Genomic DNA, 17,770 nt, shown 5'->3' on the forward strand with positions numbered 1-17,770 from the left:
GCAAAATGCAGCCTTTCCTCTGCAGGAGTTTGACTCTCAAAGTCGTGTATGCCTGAGAGAGGTATGAAACAATTTGTTTATTGATGAAGCAAAAAGATGAGATGCTGAAAAAAGACCCCTCCGAGAGTGGAAACGGATGCCTCTCTAATCGGTTTCCGTGGCAGCCGGTGAAACCAAGTGGACATTTGGTGTCCGTCCCAGCGGGGCCTCCGCCTGTTAGCTCAATCTGAATGCATGTCTGGGTCTTTGAGTTAACATGTGGAGGAAAGAAAGGACATTGGCAGCAGTAAGAATAAACAGATAAAAATCGCTTGATCCGTACTTAGAGACTACTGCAAAAATCCGCAAACAATACAGGAAATTACCTTGAAGTGCAGCATCAAAATATTTAAACATCCATTTATAAAATGTATCTTTTCACATGGAAATCTGAAAAACTTACCAGCATATCATTGAAAGATGATCAAAGTCTCTGAGAATTTAAATTAAAAAAAAACCAAAAAAACAGCATGAAACCCTCAAAGAACTCCACGTTAAACATTAGAAAAAAAGGGTCTTTGTGTTTATTTCCACCAGCTGTCTACTTGCAAAGAATTTGAATGAACTATTTATCTCTGTATCTCTGCCGCCCTCTAGTGGTCACTCCACGCATAGCAGCCCCGTCACAAGCACGACCGCGGCTTTCAGCTGCTTCCGGTCCCTGCACGACCCACGTGACCTGGTTCCGACAGGCCTGTCCAGATCTGCACTACACACACACACACACACACACACACACACACACACACACACACACACACACACACACACACACACACACACACACAGAGCAGGCCTGCAGAAAGCCCCGATTCAGCTGAAGTATTGTGGCGCCTTTGGACTCTCCCACATTCCCCGAGTCTGACTCACTGTGTGTTTATGTGTGTGTGTGTGTGTGTGTGTGTGTGTGTGTGTGTGTGTGTGTGTGTGTGTGTGTGTTGCATGCTCCACATTAAATTTCATCCCTACTCATTGGACTCAATGAGGCTGCAAACGGGCTCCGGTCACAGCCAGTGCATGATCGCCGGAAGCTTCTTTTCATCGGCCTCTTTATGAGATGGGCTATAAATGAGACCTTTGAGTTGACCGTGACATGCTAATCTGTCATCATTTATCCTGATCTGTCAACAAAACCATAGATAAAAGAAAAGAAAAAAACTTATCGGAGAATTTACAAGATTTTTAATGGGGGCGTGTTGAAGTGTATGCCCATAAGTCTTCTCCCTGGTTTTCCTCTAGGCCTCCAATTCCAGCATCTGTCTACCAATATATTCACTCTTACATCTCAGTCTGGCTTCTCTATACATCTCCTAAACATCTAACATGTACTGTCCCTCTGATGGACTCATTCCTGATCCTATCCATCCTTGTCACTCCCAAAGAGAACCTGAGCACTTACATCTCTGCAACCTCTGTCATTGTTACTGTTTCTAGGCCACAAAGGCACTTATAAATAAAATGTGTTATTATTATTATGGGGTAAGGAAAGTACAAAAATAATAGAAGTGGCTCATTGTTACAATACAACAGATTACACAATCTAAATACATCATTTCTATTGGCTCTTTGTAGAATATCTTTATCCAATTTTTAGATAAAAATGGTTGTATCATATTGAAAACTTCATGAAAGTGTTTCTCTCATTTCGAATGAATGACAAAAAAGCATGAAATTAATAATAGTCTCCATGTAAAACTAATGTAAAACAGAAGTGGACGCAAGGATTTATTTTATTTTCCGCTTTTATTTTGAAAGTCTAAGCCACGCCCACTTCCTGTCTTCTTTCCTTCCTTCCGCCCTCGAGTCAGTGGAAGGCGCTCGCGCAGACAGGAAGCACAAAAGGTGGAGAAGGAGCTCGAGCCGCTGCCATGGGGATCAAACTGTATTACACCACTGTCACTGCCTCGCGCACGGTGAGTCCGCCGCCATCGACGGCCGTTGTCGAGTTTTTAGCACCGGTGGCTAACGCTCCTCAGCCCGGGCAGACGGACACACCCAGCGCCCTATCAGCGGCGTCTTCCTGGCGGGGCCTCCATGAGTTACTCTCCCGGTAACGTCGTCGGTGTAGAAGTTGTCTTATTTGGCGTGAAAGACGTTTCAAAATCGCGGGGCTAATCGAAACGGTGACTTTTAGTGTTAGCTAGCGCCAGCTCTTTTCCAGTGCCGGACTCCGTTGAAAAATCCGTCGATTTAAGGTGCGGCGGATGGCGGCGGGGACCCGTCTCCGGATTGGGGTCCCTCCAAATCGAACCGCCGCGGGCACGACGACTATAGGCGCCAGCGGCGGACGGGGGCAGCCGTCATGAGCCGCGGTGATGTCGGAATCCGTTCCCACGTCAAAATCTGCCAGTCATCCATAGTTAACCCAGGGAAGCAGTAAAATCTAGAAATGTTGGTGAAATTCTGGCGTGTGTATACAAATGCCACGCACAGGATGATGAATCCATGCACCTTTGAAATGTATGTGTGCCACATGTACTGCTTATTTGTTGTGGATGATAATTTCTTGCATTGTTTTCAAGGGAGTGGGGGCATTTCAAAATTGTGGTGAAATCTGGCAGTAAATATCTACTGAGGTTTGATCCCCCCCAAATTGTTAAATTCTTTGAATGCAATTTCTTGCGTGTAACATTTTCTGATGCTCAGTGGGAATTGAAAGGTGTCATCACATTTCTAGTAGATTTCAGGTTTGATTTCTGAAAATCACCTGCGTATCCGATTAGATATCTTAGATTCATGGAGGAGGCGCCTGTCGAAAGCTTCAAACATCTGGTGTCTATTAGACACAGGAATTCATGAGGGGAAATGTTTTGCGATGTCTCTGCATCGCTGCAGAAACATTCAGGAGACACTGATGGAAAGGATGAGCCGGTTCCTTGCCTGGAGAAAGATCTTTGTTTGTTACATTCAGTTATACAGACTGTGCATCAATGAAATTGATCAATGCATTTAGGCACTTGGGGGTTAGGTGTCTTGCTCCAAAACGATTTAGCAGGCAAGGAGGTGCTTTGTAATCGATCGGAGATGACTGATAACAGGCAGTTATCTTGTCACTAATTAAAGGAGTAATCAAAATATTGGCTTTTTGAAATAAAGTGGTTCATCCTTTGTAAATATTTGAGAAAAACATTTGAGCAGAACATTGCCCAAACATATTTGATCTTTATGACTGTTCTTCCCTAAGGTTGAATGGATTTTTAAAAAAGGAAAAATCCCCATAATGTACTGTTTCCCGGGTTATTTCTTGCCTATTTCAATTGTGCTGACTAATCTCTTTGGGCCTCTTCTATTTAAGGCAGACTTCCTGGAAAATCAGTGTCTGATCTAAACTTACACAAAGAGATTTGGTCACTGGAAAAATAAACCCAAAGATGACATTCATCACTACTTATAGACTGACACCGTCCAAGAGCATCTGCAGCTGAATGTTTCTGAATATATGAATTTTGGCAAAGCCACTGGTTGAAGCGTCAGGGTTCATTGAGTTTAAAAAACCAGTGGGTTGAATCCTTGGTTGCACCTGTTTATTTCTCCTGGACTCACTCCTGTTTCCAATATGGTCATGGGGATAAAAATACAAAAATAAACTCAGCTTTGCCTTGATATATGTCCCTTCAGCCTTTTGGATTCAAACCTCCAAAAGGTCTTCACTGTGCCTTCTTGAAAACAAACGTCATTTCTCCACCAGAAAAACGGGGAGGAAATTCAAAAAGCAGCGATGTCTCTGTCTCCACAGTAATAGGAAACCACATGGTTAATAAGCCAAGCAGAAGGAGTGTGTTTTCAGTTAAAGTGTGTTTAGGTGTGGTCCAGATCCCCCTCCCCACCGCCCACCCCTGGCTTCCTCAGGGAGATAGCAGCACTGTCACATCTGTCAATCACAGGCCGCCTGAAGACGGTGCTGCTTAAAGGAACAGGCTCAGATGCTTCCTGTCCGTCTACGTCGGCTTTGCTCCGACAATCACACCCCAATCCGCTATTTATTGGGAAGAAATTTCTATACGGTGATCTTTTAGAGACTGTTTTTCTAATGTCACGTCCGGGCCCCAACCTGGATTAAAGTTTGTCTTTTCTGTCAGTGATAATAAAAGCCTTGGAAATGCAGACTTCCAGATTTTCCTTCAGGCTGATTTTTGTTTTCTGTCTCCTTGTTTGGCAATTTTTAGATCATTTTCTTTCGAATAATTGGATCATTTCCGGATACATTTTGAGCAATTTCTCTTGTGTTTTTTTTTTTCCATCAGCTAATTTTCCCACATTTTTCAACTTTATAAAAGGTCCCTTTTAATTTCAAGGTCATTTCGGCCAGTTTTACCTCCAACCTCTTGCAGGTTATCAGTGACCGACAGTTAGTATTTTTTTTTTTTAGCAGATCTTAAACATGTGCAGCGTCAAATGAATTTTCAGAGGAGGAAAAACCTGAGGAAGAGGTTAGAAAAAGAACTGAATCAGTAGTAAAGGATGTTCACCGGACAGATGTGCATATGTGGACATTAAATAATATTTTATTACATGAAATCCTTCATGACAGTGAGTGAGATATCAGATGTGTTAATATGTTGCCCGACTTTATTACTGGGTTTATTTATGAATATAGCGCTAGACTCTTGCTGATCCTGAGCTGCTTAGCTTATTAGCTATTACACCCGGTAGTACCCACAACCGTATGTTTAATTAGAATGATAAGCCGCAGATTAGGAACACTTGTCTCGTGTCAGCCTTTGCGTGGAGCGACCCTCTGACCTCCACGCTCCGCCCTCAGGTGAAGTCCCAGCAGGCGGAGGTGATGCGGATCCTGGACAGTAAAAGCATCCAGTACGAGCTCATCGACATCTCGGTGGGCGGCGAGGTCCGCGACGAGATGAGGAACAAGGCGGGAAACCCCACGGCGGTGCCCCCGCAGCTTTTCAACGAGGACCAGTACTGCGGGGTGAGTAACACACACCCATTTAACAAAGCTTTTATTTTCATAGTTTCATCTGTATTTCTGTGCCAATTAATTCTTACCATCCAAATCACTTTGGGTTTACTATATTTGGAAGATGAGAAGTAAACAAATGGAAACTGATTGATTGATTGTGAGAGTCCTAAAAAAAAAAAAAAAAGGGATGATTCACACAGTTTAAACACAGACATTAAGTGACAAATTACATGACATCATTGTGACTGATGGCCCATGCCAGGGGTCGGCAACCCGCGGCTCCGTAGCCACATGCGGCTCTTTCATCTTTACACTGCGGCTCCGAGTGGCTTGGGAAAATAAATGATAAATATTTGATTGAAGTATATTCCATTTGTGTTAATTCCTTTTTTTAGTTTTTATTTCTATGTTGGCAGATTATTGTGATCTTGAAATATTAAATAAAATTATATTTATTATTTTTCGCCGCTCAAAATAATGCACACTCGCGGAAGCCGGTATACCCGCCGACCGGTAAAGTCCCGATTTGCAGATGCTGTGCGCAGAAGTTCAGGAACAGAAGTCCCATAAACTAGGGTAAAATAGATGTTTATGAAGATATTTTGCAAATATATATTTTTTATTGTTTACTGACACAGTGATTTATTTTTAAAATTCAAGTCAAGGCGCCGCTAAACGCTCTGAAATCCCAAAGCTCAAAATTAGTTCATTGCATGAATAAGATTTAATTTTCTCTGTAATACTTTGTGAATTTCAGAAGCAACACACGACTCACTTATTTATACAAAGTGTGAGGTAATTAAAGGTAATTAAAAGCAATATATATAGTGGTACCTTTTTTTTTTTTATTTTATTTTAGACGTCAAAAAGTAATTGCGGCTCCCAGGGTTTTCTTTTCCGAGGAAACCGGGTCCAAATGGCTCTTTGGGTGTTCCGGGTTGCCGACCCCTGGCCTATGCTATCAAGTCAGAGGTTGGGGATAAATGATGAAAATCTGCTGTTTTCTGATCGACTCCACCGTCGGGTCTTTTCTCCCCACAGAACTACGAGATGTTTTCTGAGGCGGTGGAGGCGGATACAGTGGAACAGTTCCTCAAAATGGCGTGAAGATGGCGGAACGAGATTCTCCATATGCCCCCCCATCCTTCGCCCTGATGGCGGCAAACACCCCCCCTCCTTCCCCTGCACCGCCGGCAGTGTCCGAACACTTTCAATGCCATAATGAAGAATGCCAAATAATCAGGACCCCCCCCCCCCCCCCACTGCACTAGTCTTAGTCTATTTTTTTCCTTTTTCATCATTTTCCCCCCTTTCCCATCACTCCTCTCCTCCACCCCGCCTGTTCGGAACCAGCACCCGGCTGTAAAGGGAGGCTGATCTTGCCTCCTCCCCGGACCAGAACACATCGTCTTAAAAACTCCCCCGCCGCTCATTTCTGTAGCCTTCAACTTCCTGTGTGGCAAGCTGCAAACAACACCAAATGTCATCAAGGCACGCAGACGTAGCAGAGACCCTTGTATCCTTGAACAAAACGCGCATCGAGTTCCAGCAGGTGGAAGAGTCGTGTCGGACAGCGTTTGTTCCTCTGGATCTCAGCATGCCGTGGGTGACCGCTTGGGTTCTAGATGTTCCAGATTTTGGACAGAAACTGCAAACTATGAATCCGTGAAACCAGAAATTGACCTTTTGAATTTTCTTGTCTTGAAGTTTAAAATTTAATCCGAAAGGTCATTTATTTTTATTTTTTATTTTTTTTTTATACACCAGAAGGTCATGGTGACTTTTTTTGTGGCCTTTTTGGCCAAAGAGGGAAGATCTCAAATCACCGCCTGCTCTTGTTTTTTTTTTCCCACTTGGAGGCCTCTTAGATATACGCAGGTGATGCAAAATCCAAGAATCTCTTCACAAAACATCACTGGCTGAGCGGAAAAGTCCAGAAGGTTCAACACTGAGGTGAAAACAATGAACGGTGGACACTGGTATTTGAGAACCAGGGAGGAAAAATACTGTTTTTTTTTTAAGCCTCATTTTAATTTCCTCATCTAATGATGTCGGCTTCACGACCCGCTGTAACAGAAAACTCCCGCGTATCAATTGCAGTTCATTTAAAAAAAAAAAACAAAAAAACAAAATTGCTTTTTTGGAAATCTAAAGCACAAAGGTCCATATTGTTTCAGGTTCCCAACGCATCAGATCTTCACTGTCGATGCCAACGGACCACAGACTGAAGCCGAGCGGTTGGTTAGACATTTCCGTAGCTTAAATTAGCATCCGGTGCCAGTCAGTGCGTCATCCCACCCCCGTCTGCAGGTCTGTATTCACTGTACTAACATGAGCAGCACTTCTTAATTTTACTGTATAACTTGAAAAAAAAAAAAGTTTATTCCCGGCACTGATCGTCGCCATGCCGACGGCAGCACCTCAGAGCGCGAACGATCCGACTCAAACAATGTGAATTTTTTTTTTTTTTTTTTTCTTCCCAAAGCTCCGTAGCATGGCTAGCGTTTTGTTTCCTCTTTGCATAAAGCGTTGTGTCGTGCGGACGCAGTCATGTGACCAAACATACCGAAAGTGCAGAGTTTCAGTTCCAAGCTGTCAGGATTTTTTTTTCTTAATGTTTTGATGGACCTTCTCTTAAACAAGCCTTCGGGAACCACCTGGGAAAAATGAAAGCTTCACTTATTTGTGCTTTTTTTGTATTTGTATTGGTGTAGTTGATTGACTACAGAAGCCATAAGAGGTCATACATTAATAGTTATTCTCATGCTGAGTCAATTTGAGCGAGAGAACAAGACGCCCTGCAGAGGCTGCCATATTGTAAGGATTGAGGTTGAAACTAAGGCTGCGAGCTGAAGGATTTGTAGTTTGAAAACTTTTCCGCTCCTTCCAAGTTTCTCTCCGAATCGTAGCGTGACTTCCCCGGGCTGCTCTCGACCCGGTCACAAGAAAAACATTACATCACGTCCTCGCAAGATGGCGCCTGGCACTGGCGCATCAACCTCGTGTCCTCTATCAAAACAAGATAGTTGTCTTTGCCTTAAATTGACATTTTTTTTTCAGATGTGGCTCATTCCTGCCTGACTTCTGTCATTTGAGAAACAGTGACAGGAAGCGTCGTTTTGATTGGCACCTTTTCATGAACCACTGATTTGTGAATAATTCACATATTTGATGTATGATATACTCCAGAAAAAAGGGACAACTGCTTGATGCCGCATTATATCAAGTTTCACAATAACCATTAATAGAATCCGACAAGGACTTTGTTTTCTCCATAATAATGGAATGTACAACCTCTTACGGCTTCTGTAATTTACCTCACTCTTATTCGTACACTGAGTCGTCTTTTTTGTTAGCTTTTGAATCTAGAAACATTTCAAATGATGACTTCCTGTGTTCGATTGTCACACCACTTGCTTTCCACGTTGCATTTTCGCGATTCCGGGACAACCGCAGTCTTAACTCACAATGTTTGTGCACTGTTTTTGTATGTGGATGGTTGTAGATGTTGCTGGGTGTGTCACAGTCGTGCACCTGAACTTCACTGCAAACCATGTTTAGACATTCCATGTCTCTCTCTCGCTGTCTGAGCTCCCGCTTTGCTTTTGGACCAATTCCCCTTGGCCAAAAATAATATGAAAAAATAGGGAATAAAATGCTGTTGTCTTCCAAGAAGATTGTGATAAGTGATTTATGGGTTTAAAAAAAAATAAAATGGAGATAAATCAACATGCGTGACTTTGATTTATTTGCAGAACTAAACTAAACAATCTCCATTTCAAGCAGCATCTGGAGATTTATTTCAAATTAACTTTTTTTTATTCTGAGAAAAAAACAATCTATTGATCGTAGTCGTTGAGTCGTGTTTTTATTTTGTGTTGTTTGACTTCATTGATACTTATTTCACGTTTTTACATTGCCTTCTGCTTTCTTTGGTCACGTGGTCCTTTTGCGTCATCCGCGCCCGGCTCAACCGGAAACCACTTTTGATTTCCTTCGAATTAAAAGTCGCATCCTCTCGTGAGAAAAGTCCCGTTCGGAACGACTGAAACACAGTCGAATTACTATTTTAGCAGGTCAGCTAATAAAAGCAATAGGGATGATACGCATCTAAATGTTTCTTTGGTACAGATACGACGAGACGCTGCATTTTTGTGTTAAAACAGCGCTTCAAAGTGCTACGAAAAATAAACTGTTTTTTCTGTGGAACTTTACTTGAAATGCTATATCATTATTTTTGCACGAAAAACAAAATTACTCGTTAAACCTTGCAGCTTTTGATGCCCCCCCCGGCTCTGCTTCTCCTCACATTTAGAGTTCGGCATTTATTATTGTGTGTTTTATTTTGAAAGGGCCAAACCGGAAGTCGTCTGTTTTGGTGCCATGTCGGTGCAGTGAGTGGTTCCGAGGGAGGAAGCTGAGATATTTTGACAGGGAGCTGCAAAGGTGAGTTCCCACGCACACCACAATAAGTGGACGATTGACGTTTGAATTTGGTGGAATTAAAAATTCCACCCGCATTCCTGTTTTTATTTTCCGATCGGTGTGTTTTACTGACCCCCCCCCCTCCTCCGGGGCCAGGACCACCAGCTGGCTGTTAGCTTAGCCGAGCTAGCTGTCACAAGTGAATAGGGACGTGCGGCTGCGCACTCTACCGCGATAATAACAATTTAAAAAATGTGAATTTTATGAAAAACAACAGTCGCTGAGCAGATTTGAGGTTATATTTACACCGCGTTTGGTCAAAAATAACCGTCTACTGTCTGTCAATGCGAATTGTGTGACGGGTCCAAGCCGCAGGTGTTTGCAATCACTAATTAGTGGCCGGTGTTTGGAAATACAGGTGAGCTGCAGAGACACGGCGCGTTGATATTTTACATAAATATTTACTATTTACATCCTAATATCTATTGTACTAGCGGACTTTATTTACGAAGAGGGTGTTTCCACACAAAACACCGTACAGTTAAGAGCAAACACTGGCATTTGCTTCTGTTTTCAGCATCGAGGCTTTGGTTGTATAGTTTACTTTTACATCACACATTTTCTGTGCCTGCTTTAAGTCCTTGATTTGATATTGCAGAATTATAAGATATACTTTATTGATCCACATACGGGAAAGTCTTTTGTTACAGCAGTGCAACAATGACGGCAGCAATAAATGAGTATAAATAGACAATTAAAAGATAGCAAAAGACATTGTCAAGACAAATACATGAATAACAACAGGGATAAGAAGAGACAACAGAACTAGGGAAAAAACAGCTTGGCTAAGAATAGACAACCAAGACGACTACAATAAGGATAAAAACAGAAATAGTGATAATGACAAAAATAAACATGATGCGGGTGGAGTGACACCAACAAGGATATAAATAACCAGCTTAGTTCGGGCATGACTCGTGTGAATGAGTGAGGTCGTGGTAGCACAGATGCTCCTCTGGCCGGTCAGAGTTTTGGTGTTTTTTTTAGTTGTTTCGCTGCTGGTCTGCATTGTGTTTCCTAAACTCACTGAAATCATTTCTGGCCTGGACTTCCCCTGGAGAATTTATTGATCACAAGAAGAGCTCATCAAATAAAATCTGAGTTAAAATGTGTCCGGTTCCTCTGCAAACTGTGGGACAATCCCACCCATGGCTTGATAAACTATCAGAAAGCTAGAAAAAGGAAAACACATGCACATCCGCTGCCCAGTCAGGGACGGGTGGATTAAAAAAGTCGACTGAATAGGCGTTTGAAAAAATAAAAAAGTATTTTACATATAGTTATTTTACATATAGTTACAAAAAATCTATTCTCTCTTAGTCTCACATATCTCTAGTAAGCATGTGAGGAAAAGCCTATGTTTGCTCAAAACGTCACGCGAGAATATGTTTTTTCCTTTGTACTATATGTAATATAATTTTTATTTTTGGAGCACTTTTGGTATTCTGATGTTTTTGTTTTTTTTTTTACTCAAAGCTGTATTTGATAAACTGTCAGAACCATCTCACCGTCGAGCCCAGACGTGTTAAGGGACGTGTTAAGTATAACAGAGCAGAGGAACCATGAGTAACGATAAAGAGCAAAACTAATATTAAACAAAAATAGTATTTGCAGAAGATGTCATACACACTTTTGGCTCATTATCCCTGAAATAGTCCAAATAAATCCTGTGTGTTTGAGTAATTTAAAATTAAAAAAAATCCTTTTTTGTTTTTTAAATGAGAAGCTGAACTGGTGACGGTGCTGCAAAAACAGTTTTTTTTGTCCCTTTTTTTCATTTTTTTTTAAAAGCACCAGGTGAAGATGAGCGTCCCAGACTACATGCAGTGCGCCGAGGACCACCAGACGGTGCTGGTGGTGGTCCAACCCGTGGGCATTGTGCCCGAGGACCAGTTCTTCAGGATCTACAAGCGCATCGCCAGCGTGGGGCAGGTGAGCATCAGGGACTCCCAGCGTCTGCTCTTCATCCGCTACCGCCACCACTACCTGCCCGAGAACAACGAGTGGGGCGACTTCCAGACGCACCGCAAGGTGGTGGGCCTCATCGCCATCACCACCTGCTTCACAGCCAAGGAGTGGCCCCAGACCGTGGAGCGCTTCCACGGCCAGAAGGACGTGTACAGCTCCACCCTGTACGACTCGCGGCTGCTGGTGTTCGGGCTGCAGGGCGAGATCGCCGAGCAGCAGCGGACCGACGTGGCCTTCTACCCCGGCTTCGAGGACTGCTCCGACGTGGAGAAGAGGGTGGAGGACTTTGTGGAGTCCATATTTATAGTTCTGGAGTCCAAGAGACTGGACCGCGCCACGGACAAGTCCGGCGACAAGATCCCCCTGCTGTGCGTCCCCTTCGAAAGGAAGGACTTTGTGGGTTTGGACACCGACAGCAGGTGAGTTGTTGCATTTGCTGCCAAAACAGTCAAAATAGCCTTTGAGACGGATTTGACCTTCTTGCCATTTGTTGCCGTTTCCGCAGCTTCACGCTAAAATAGTCACAACCTCAAACTGCTACCTATTTTAAATCAGCAAGTAAACTCAAGATTTCCTGTAAAATTTCAAGAATAGCTTACAATGCAGAAAATATAGCGTCGTATTTGCATTTGCACGCGGAATTTTAAGAAAGACAATATAGAAATAATCAAGTGGGGGATAAAAGGTGGACTCGATGACTGCACGGTTAAATGGCGTGAAAATCAGCAGGAATTTTGAGGGAAATTAAATAAAAATGACAGAAAACGGAAAATAACCAATCGCATTGACCTTGAAACGATGATTGACCTGGTTTGTTCTTGTCGCTGGTGTATTTTCATTCAACTGTCTGAAGTGTTTGCCACTTAAGTGAAGAACATGTGTGAGAAAGGTGCGTCACACGTTCCCCCCCCGCTAAAATCACTCTTTTGCTTTTTGCTGCCTTTGTCTTTGGTTCGTTCACCTCTTTATTTTTTCTTTCTTCTTTTTTTTTCTCCCCCATACTGTCCTGTGAGTTTATTGTTGGGTGTGAAAAGGTGAGACGTTGGTGACTGTTTCGTGTCACATAACCTTTTATCCTGGTGCAGATGGGATGTCGAGGGGTTCCAGACAGGAACCAGCGGGAACCAAAATTTGGAAAGAATTTCCAAAAAAAAAGTCTTTAAATGTGACATTAAAAATACTGCAAGAAAAACTTGGAGATCAGTTAAAAAAAAAAAGATTAATTAAATGTTGAATGGTCAACAAGTGCCGGCCCTTTAAGAGCAGGCTTTTCCTTCCAGACATTCCTCCTCCCTGTGTGTGTATGTATGTATGTATGTATGTATGTGTGTGTGTGTGTGTGTGTGTGTGTGTATTTTGTCTTGATTCATGGTGTAGATTTCTGCAGAGTAGACTGTCTAGTCTAGATTATAATCCCTCTCCCCTGGACTCAGATGTGGTGCCCCCGTCGGTCCCGGTGTCGTCGGGCGGGTTGCTGGTCGCGTCCTGCTCCCCGCTGTGATTTTTGTCTATTGCAAAAATATACGCCGCGTGGTTGCTATGGTAACCAAGGCAATAACACAGTAAACTACTTCCAATCCAAATAATGGCCCCCATTCGCTTGTGGTCTTTATACATTGTGATGTATGAGCTTATAGAGCGCTAGCATTGCCTTATGTTTTACACTGGATCGTGTGTGTGCGCGCACACCGCACACACACACACCGATGGTAGAAGATGCCAATTAAGAGCTGGGAAATGAACCGCCCGCTCTAGCGACACACACTTCATTCAGAGGATTGTCGGGCGAATTAATTTTCAAAGATTTTTACATTTTAATTTGTAGCATAAGCGTTCATTTCTTGCTCGTTATACGGAAACAACTTCATTCATGTATATAAACTCAAACGGATAAATGTATTCCAGTGAACTTTTTAAACCCTGTTTGATCAGCCGATGAGGAATTAACCAGAAAATAAAAATTGAAGTAAACCCGGAGTAGCGCTCTTGCAGGGAATACCTCATATTCCCCACGACCGACTTGTCAAATGAATCAATATCCAATTATTCCGGAGCGCTAACGTCCGATAGCCGTCCGTTTCCTCTCGCTTTCCGATGAATCCGCTCCGAAATCCAGACGTCACTGTGTCCGACGACCGCCCGGAACCCCGTCCACGTCCTCGTGCTCCCCTCCTCTCCCGCTCCCCCTCCGTGACGGATAAGAAACTCGCTCCTAGCGCTCGCCCTCTTGTCCGCAGGCACTACAAGAAGCGCTGCCAGGGCCGGATGAGGAAGCACGTGGGCGACCTGTGCCTGCAGGCCGGCATGCTGCAGGACGCCCTGGTCCACTACCACATGGCCGTGGAGCTGCTCAAGGCCGTCAACGACTTCCTGTGGCTGGGCGGTGAGTTTGTGGAAAACGCGGTTCTGATAACGTTACCGTCCGGGTTTGCCCCCGTAAAAGGTCCTGGTGTCAGGTTCCTATGACAACCGCATCCCATCTTCTGCAAATGACCCTCGTCTGTTCCACCCAAACGCCCGTTTTTACTCCTTTCTGCATGTAAATTAACCGTTGGATGAAAATTCACAAATGAAATGCGTTGGTACCTTGACTTAGGAGTTGGCTCTGTGGCTCGGAACTCAGTTTTTAATATATCAAATTAAATTTGCCCATTGGAATTAATTGAAATTGATCTATAATATTTAATAAATTCATATAAAAGGACTTGAAATGACAATAATGTTTTCTTGACCCCTGGTTTTATGTGTTTTTAAATAAGAAAAATGGACTTATTTTTAAATTGATAATTTAAATCTTAAATCTTTCACACGAAATAGAAATATATATAAATATATTTTCCCACGCCGATATGTTGACACATTTTAAGAATTGTATACTTTTATATATTTATATTTTTACATCCGTAATATTCTTTACCTTTTTCTTGTACGTATTTATGTGCCTTACGGCGGAAGTTTCACTAACATTTTGGTTATAACAGCAAAATTTCAATTTAAGTAAAAAGGATTTTGATTCCAAAAGAGAATGTAAAGAAATAAACTAATTTTATCAATGATTAATTTATTAATTTACCTTGAAGATGCTGGAGGAGGTCCTGAGTTTTCATTCAGGCTTTATCGCTTGACTTAGCGGCCACACACTTAGTGCCACAATGCATGGTGAAATGTAATTTTCACACAAATGTAACATTTTTTTAATTTCAACTTTATTTAGCGACGGCGTGAATTCTGCTCCTCTTTTTAAATCCATCAAAACTTCCCCTGACTCTCCGTAATGTTCCTGTCGTCTGCCGCACCAAATCCCCGCAAATATCTCCGCCTTCTCACAGATGATGCTCTCGGTCACAGTATCTCGCCAACGACAACTTCTCCGTGCCTTCATGGACGAGGCCACAACACACTCACACACACACACGCACACCTCGCTTAAGTTTTTCCATGATTTTTGGTGATGGGCGGCCACGTCGCTGTCAAATGCTCGTATCGCAAAGCAAAATATCTACGAGTGAGCTCGTATCTTTGAAAATTACTTATCGGATGCACGCGTAAGTCAAGGTTCCACTGTATTAGTAATAATAATAATAATAATAATCATATATTGATTAAATGATTGCAATGCAATAGAGATACTTTTATGAACGGTCAACATTTTGCATTTTCCTGGTCGGGTTCCAGAACCGATCTCATTCCTGTCACCTCCTGCTGGTTTTCTTGATCACCAGGGGAACCTGGAAGGGAAAGATGTTTATTTATATGTGTGTGTGCATGTGTGTGTGTGTGTGTGTGTGTCTTCCAGCTGCGTTGGAGGGTTTGTGTTCCGCGTCCGTCATATTCCACTACCCAGGAGGCACGGCGGGGAAGACGCTCGGACACAAGCCCAGCATCTCCCAGCCGGCTGACGCAGGGAAGCGACACAGACCAGGTGAGAAGCCAACGCACACACACACACACACACACACACACACACACACATACCAGACCAAAATAACTGACCTTCTGTAGAGACGTGGCTTAACTCCAGGAAAGTTTGGGAAACTCACCTGCTAAAGCGGTGGAGAAAGATAAAAACAATATTCACACACAAGCATCCTGGGAGGAGATGCGTTGCCATGGAAACAACACACCGCAGTTACAATGTTGTTTTTTTTTTTTTAAAAAACAGTTTCTCACAACAAGCGAAGGTGAGCCTTACCGATAGATATCGGCGAAAACCTTGTTGACTTTGCAGACCCGTTATTTTTATAGAAATGAATGTATTTATAAAATCAACTCATTCATGCATTGACCAGTTTCACAGTGTAGCCCAATATTAGATTTTTTTTTAATTTTTTCGGAAATCAGTCGGGTTTAAGAGACGCCTTCCCCCTTTTTTCCTCCCGGGGTTCTTTAATGGCGCAGGATTGTCATTTCCTCTCCGCTGACTTGATGAATCGAAGGAAATAATAATCTTGAGAGTCATAAGTCAGGGTTTGGCCGCCGATTCCGTCCGACTCAGCGAAAATGATCCCGGAATGTGTTCCCCTCCTTTGCGCTTCAGTTTTTGCTCCTTTTGGTTTAATTTCCTGTATATATATTTTTTTTCTTGCTGCCGAGGTCGCTCTTCGTCCGAGAGCGACCGACCGTCCGGTTGTTTGTCGGTGATGACGGATGATCGGGCCAGTCCAATAAAAAGATCTATTTATAAGCAAGAAAACACAATTAATTTTGAAAAAAAAAAAAAAAAGACCTGAAAACCCAAACTTTACCCTAAAGTCAGTAAAAAAAAATTTGGCAAAGAAATAATCTTGAAGAAAGTAGGGCTGATGATCATTTAAGTTATGCAATTTCTGAAATATCTACATATATATCCATTGTTTTTATGATATATCAATAAGGTTATGGCCAAATTTTTATATTCTTATGACTCTTTGCAGAGCGACATTGTAAGTGATTCATTTTAAGTCACTGTTACCGGAATAAATCATTCAAGTTTAATTTATTAATTTATAATAATGATTGAATGTTACTCATATCCCCCTAAAAGAATGGAAAAGCTTTGTCATTGTTAAGTGAAAATAGCAATATTATTACCAACTGTTTCCTGAACAAATTTTGACTCCTTTTGAAATGATGACTGTCGAAGTAACAGCTAATGATTCAACATTTCCGCTGGGATTTTTCCTTGTGATTTTTTTTTCCCAGCAGCGCATTACTAATCTTAGTTTTAGCGGAAAAGAAATGTGGATGAATGTTCCTCTGTGTGGCGTCGGCTTTCTGAAACCACCTGCTCTTTGTGTTTTTAGAATGAGGTGCTACTAACCTGCCTGTGCATTGACCCTCCAAGAAACTCCCCAAATACTTGAAAAATTGGAAATGTATTTATTATTATAAATGTCATTTTATTTGATTTGTTTTGTGGAGGAGCGGTGCAGAAGAAGTGAACTTAAAAAACTGTTTTTGATGGCTCTCTGTTCACTTACAGCAGAAGCGTCTCTGGTGCTAATGCTAACCCTTTGCTAACGCTGCTAACATTTGCTGATGTTGCTAACAGTGAGCTTTGCATCACAGAGTGAATCTGTCTGTCTGTCTGTCTGTCTGTCCATCTGTCTGTAGGGGCTCAGGAGGTTCTCATTGATCCAGGTACGGTCCCGTCCGACCCACGTTAGACCCCCGACCGCCGTTATCTTCCCCTTGCATCATTAGCGCCACGCTTCCAGTCGTTTATCTTGTTTTTCTATGTCAACCCTTTGTTTTTCCATCCTTATGATTTCCCTCTAAATCACGTTTTCCCCGATTTTGGTTCACCATCGTCTTTTCCCCGGCAACCCTTCGTCCTCTCTGACGTGGACGGCGACGACGCGGCTTGTAATAACTCGGAAAGAGAGCCGAGATGCGTCACTTCATTGTGTAGTCAGTCGTCCCGGAATAAAGCAGTTTGACCCGGGGCGCCTGCAAAATGAGACTGCAATTCAAATCAGGCGCTGGTCGAGAAAGATTGTCTGCCGAAACAATTCTACGTGGCTTTTTTTTTGCAGAATCACAGCGAAATGTTTTATTAGTCTTGATTGTTAATGTCGCATGCGGCGTCTTTTATTTGTTTTTGCGTTATGATGCAGGAAAATTCACAAAGTAGGGTTAAAATACTGCACAGTTACCATATAAAGACGTGAAAACATTAGTGACAGAAATCAATGTTTGACACCTTTTTCACCATCAGTGTCACTTGACATCCTTTCACTATTTAGTGCTTCCTCTCTTATTTACACCTTGAACCTGCACCTAAAAAAAATCAATCAAAAAACAAAAGTCAAACATGCGAGAAAAAAAAACCAAAAACACATTTAAAATGGTTTATTTTTGCTTTAAGAAGTTCTGCAG

The 17,770-nt window shown here is 42.4% G+C and overlaps 2 protein-coding genes across 5 annotated transcripts in view; both read left to right on the plus strand.

Annotated features, from left to right (window-relative positions):
• Positions 1-914: 914 nt before the first annotated feature.
• Positions 915-8,689, plus strand: sh3bgrl3 (SH3 domain binding glutamate-rich protein like 3). Its single transcript, XM_086171801.1, has 3 exons — positions 915-1,952; positions 4,802-4,969; positions 6,002-8,689. The coding sequence occupies exons 1-3, from the start codon at positions 1,908-1,910 to the stop codon at positions 6,065-6,067; spliced, it is 279 nt and encodes a 92-aa protein (XP_086027927.1). The 5' UTR covers positions 915-1,907; the 3' UTR covers positions 6,068-8,689.
• A 636-nt stretch (positions 8,690-9,325) lies between these two features.
• Positions 9,326-17,770, plus strand: part of trappc9 (trafficking protein particle complex subunit 9) — a 146,791-nt gene continuing 138,346 nt past the window's right edge. Inside the window, exons 1-6 of one of the 4 annotated variants that reach the window (XM_086171194.1) lie at positions 9,326-9,406; positions 11,237-11,831; positions 12,417-12,447; positions 13,651-13,796; positions 15,210-15,335; positions 17,006-17,032. In XM_086171194.1, coding sequence (XP_086027320.1) covers positions 11,249-11,831; positions 12,417-12,447; positions 13,651-13,796; positions 15,210-15,335; positions 17,006-17,032 — 913 coding nt within the window. In that variant the 5' untranslated portion in view covers positions 9,326-9,406; positions 11,237-11,248. Of the gene's footprint in view, positions 9,407-11,236; positions 11,833-12,416; positions 12,448-13,650; positions 13,797-15,209; positions 15,336-17,005; positions 17,033-17,770 lie in introns of all 4 variants that reach the window. The other 3 variants (XM_086171196.1, XM_086171195.1, XM_086171197.1) reach the window with 3 other exon arrangements.

Source organism: Fistularia commersonii, chromosome 24, assembly GCF_037954325.1.
Source record: "Fistularia commersonii isolate RoL2024-O1a breed Wild chromosome 24, RoL_Fcom_v1.0, whole genome shotgun sequence".
Lineage (NCBI taxonomy): Eukaryota > Metazoa > Chordata > Actinopteri > Syngnathiformes > Fistulariidae > Fistularia > Fistularia commersonii.

What these genes read in the sequence shown, in the direction of transcription:
- sh3bgrl3 (XM_086171801.1), top strand. Translation starts at nt 1,908, where the DNA reads ATGGGGATCAAACTGTATTACACCACTGTCACTGCCTCGCGCACG. An exon ending in CTGTCACTGCCTCGCGCACG is followed by an intron (nt 1,953 to 4,801) that starts GTGAGTCCGCCG and finishes CTCCGCCCTCAG; the next exon opens with GTGAAGTCCCAGCAGGCGGA. An exon ending in ACGAGGACCAGTACTGCGGG is followed by an intron (nt 4,970 to 6,001) that starts GTGAGTAACACA and finishes TTCTCCCCACAG; the next exon opens with AACTACGAGATGTTTTCTGA.